At 52.0% G+C, this 2,969-nt stretch overlaps 1 protein-coding gene across 1 annotated transcript; it reads left to right on the forward strand.

Moving 5' to 3' along the window:
* Positions 1-1,366: 1,366 nt before the first annotated feature.
* LOC149326984 (uncharacterized) lies at positions 1,367-2,705 on the forward strand. The gene has a single exon (XM_089564747.1). The coding sequence runs from the start codon at positions 1,367-1,369 to the stop codon at positions 2,627-2,629; it is 1,263 nt and encodes a 420-aa protein (XP_089420873.1). The 3' UTR covers positions 2,630-2,705.
* The last annotated feature ends 264 nt before the right edge of the window (positions 2,706-2,969 follow it).

Raw genomic sequence — 2,969 nt, forward strand, 5'->3', positions numbered from 1 at the left:
TTCCACCTCCGGGAGTGAAACGCGCACGAAGTTTGTGTGTGGTGTGTGTAATGTACCCCTGTGTGCAACCTGCTTCGGCCCCTTCCACCAACAATGACAGAACTAACCACAGCTTGGTGCTCGCGTGAGTCAATGGGACAGTGTTGTCCCACTTTTTCAAAAGGACAACATGTGCCAATGGGACACATGCGTCCCACTTTTTTTCATTAAACTATTGCTGCTATTGTTCTGAAATTTCTTCCATATCATTTCTGAAGATGCATAGACCCGAAAAATGTGTAGTTTTTTTCTCTATGTTACGGAAATTATAGGTGAACCCACAAAGGGTTAAGCATGAAATGCTTTTAGCCCCCGTTGTCGGCAGTGTGGTGACGTCACGCCGAGACCGCGAGCCATCATCCGGGCACTGAAATCCACTTATCCGGGCACTAAAATCCACTCATCCGGGCACTGAAATCCACTCATCCGGGCACTGAATTCCAGTCATCCGGGCACTGAATTCCAGTCATCCGGGCACTGAATTCCGGTCATCCGGGCTCAGAAACGAGAACATCCGGGCACCGCACGAGACTTAACGAGATTTAACGAGACTCTCTAAGCCCTCCTACGCGACCGGCATGCAAGCGCCGGTTGGTCTCCAAAGGAGTCACAAAAAATAACTGCTGCCAGTGCCTTCTCAATGTTCAGCAAGATATCAGTAGCTGTGCGTTTGATAATGCACGGAATTATAACTTCCGATTTCTAATAACCCGTGCAAAAAGCACATAAATGCCACGATACACTTCGTTGTCATACGTGATCTCTTAGGGGCTTCGCGCATCGAAGCAAAGCCGCACACGGGCCCGGGGGAGACGCGCTGCGTTCAAAGGCCAAGGCATCGCGCCGAACTGGTGGTGGCGTTCCTCCCTTCCATTACGGTGTAGTTCGGGTGTCCACCGAGATGGCAGAGAATTACTGCGCCATTTCCTTTCCTCAAAAAACCTTGCGTTCAAATGGCAAGGCATCGCGCTGAACGGGTGGTGGCGTTCCTCCCTTCCTTGACGTGCGGTTCGGGTGTCCACCGAGATAACATTAGGCCCGTAAACATTTCATGCTTACTCTACTCTCGGTTACGGGAGAGGCAGAGATTTTCTTCGGAGGCAACCCCTTCAGAGAAAAGTCATTTTTTTTCCTGGTTTGACTATAAAAGCCTGACACTTCTGCTGACATCCTTCTGCTGGCAACCTTCTGTCGACAATGATGACGCATTAAAGGCTTTCGCCTTAATATTTGTTGGCGTCGACAACACTGCTGCAGAGACGCGGTAGTGGACCATAGTTGCGACGAAAAAAAAGGTGAGCACTGTGACGTGCCAAGGCAGCGGCACATGCAAACGCTCGGCGCTGCGAATAGGAACACGCCGATAACAAAAGTACCAGGCTTGTTCGCGAAGTTCAGCGTTGTGCCAGCCGCACGGCGAGATTTTGCTCGCTGCGGTGACGTCATTGTCCTAATCTTTATAGAGAAGGTAGAGAGAATATTGAGGAAATGCGCCAAGCGAGCTCTGGGACTTCCGATATCTACGTCGACGGAGCGGCCTGAAAAAATGGGGGCACACAACAGATGGGTTGAGCTGGCAGAGGGGGTGAGAATATCCCAATTAGAACGGCTCGGCCAGTCTGAAACGGGCAAGACAATACTCGAATGGGTAGGAATCCGGCCAGAAAGTAGCACGCACAAGATGGTAAACATCCCGGCCGGAATCAGGGCCAAGATATGCGTCCCACCTATGCCGCGGAACATGCACCCCGTGTATAACAAGGAAAGGCGAGAACATAGGGCTAAGGCCTACGAGAGGAAGATGAAGGAGCGACCGGCAGACCAGGTGGCGTACGTAGACGGGGCGTGCGGACAGCACGGGGCGGCTGTATCCGCTGTGGTCGACGGGGCAGGAGTACCAACGGTAGCGGCTTCGAGCCGCACGAGAGATGCCAATGCGGCGGAAGAGTTGGCGATAGTGCTCGCTTGCGTCGGTACCAAGGCCACGACGATTTTAAGTGACAGCAAAACTGCAGTAAGAAACTTCGCGAAGGGAAGAATCTCGGAAGAGGCCAAACACGTCCTCGAGGCGAGGCCGATAGAACATAACATAGAGATAATATGGATCCCAGCGCATGAGTCTATTGCAGGAAATGAGGCTGCACACGAGCTTGCCCGAGCTCTCTATCACCGGGCGGCCGCAGAGCAGCCCTCCCGCATAGACATGAAAGATAGCCTAATTTCATACCACGAGATCACGGAACATTATAAGCTGAGCAGGAGGGTCTATCCGCCGCCCGACCGTTCCCTCGCAAAAGAGGAGGCAATTGCGTGGAGAAGATTGCAAGGGGGGAAGCATATAAGCCCCTTCTGGGTATACATAACAATCTCCAAAGAGGAGAAAGACCAATATTGTATAACGTGCAGGAAGAGGGGCACTCTCGACCATGTCACATGGGAATGTGCTGGAAGCCCGGGCGCTGAGCAATATATAGAAGATAGAGAAGCCTGGGAGACCTTGCTGCGGAGCGAGGACCCCGCTAAGCAGCAACAAGCCATCCGCCTGGCGGCTGAGGCCGTGAAGAGACAATGTGTCTTCACCAGACCTTAGTTTGCGAGGCTCCTAAGTAGGGCTCCCTTAGGCCTGCGTGCCGGGGGGTCCAAAAAGGAGTCTCATTTCGGTGGAAATAAACGTTTTGATGATGCTGATGATGATGATCGCCCCTGTACAATGGCACTGACGATGAAAAGTTTAAGACGCGCATAGCTGGCTTCCTCGTCCTGTGGTTCTCAATCGCGATTTCAGGTACGCGTAGGTGGTGTCTCTCTCCAACAAACAGTGCTTCCGTACAGTATTTCGTGCTTGTAGGTGCTAAATCGGCAGCCGCTTTTTTTTCTGTGCACAGTATTCGTCAGTAGGACAGTCTGATTTCGCCACTTCCAACATTTCT

This window comes from Amblyomma mixtum, chromosome 10, assembly GCF_055824585.1.
Source record: "Amblyomma mixtum isolate Tamu chromosome 10, ASM5582458v1, whole genome shotgun sequence".
In the NCBI taxonomy this organism is placed as follows: domain Eukaryota; kingdom Metazoa; phylum Arthropoda; class Arachnida; order Ixodida; family Ixodidae; genus Amblyomma; species Amblyomma mixtum.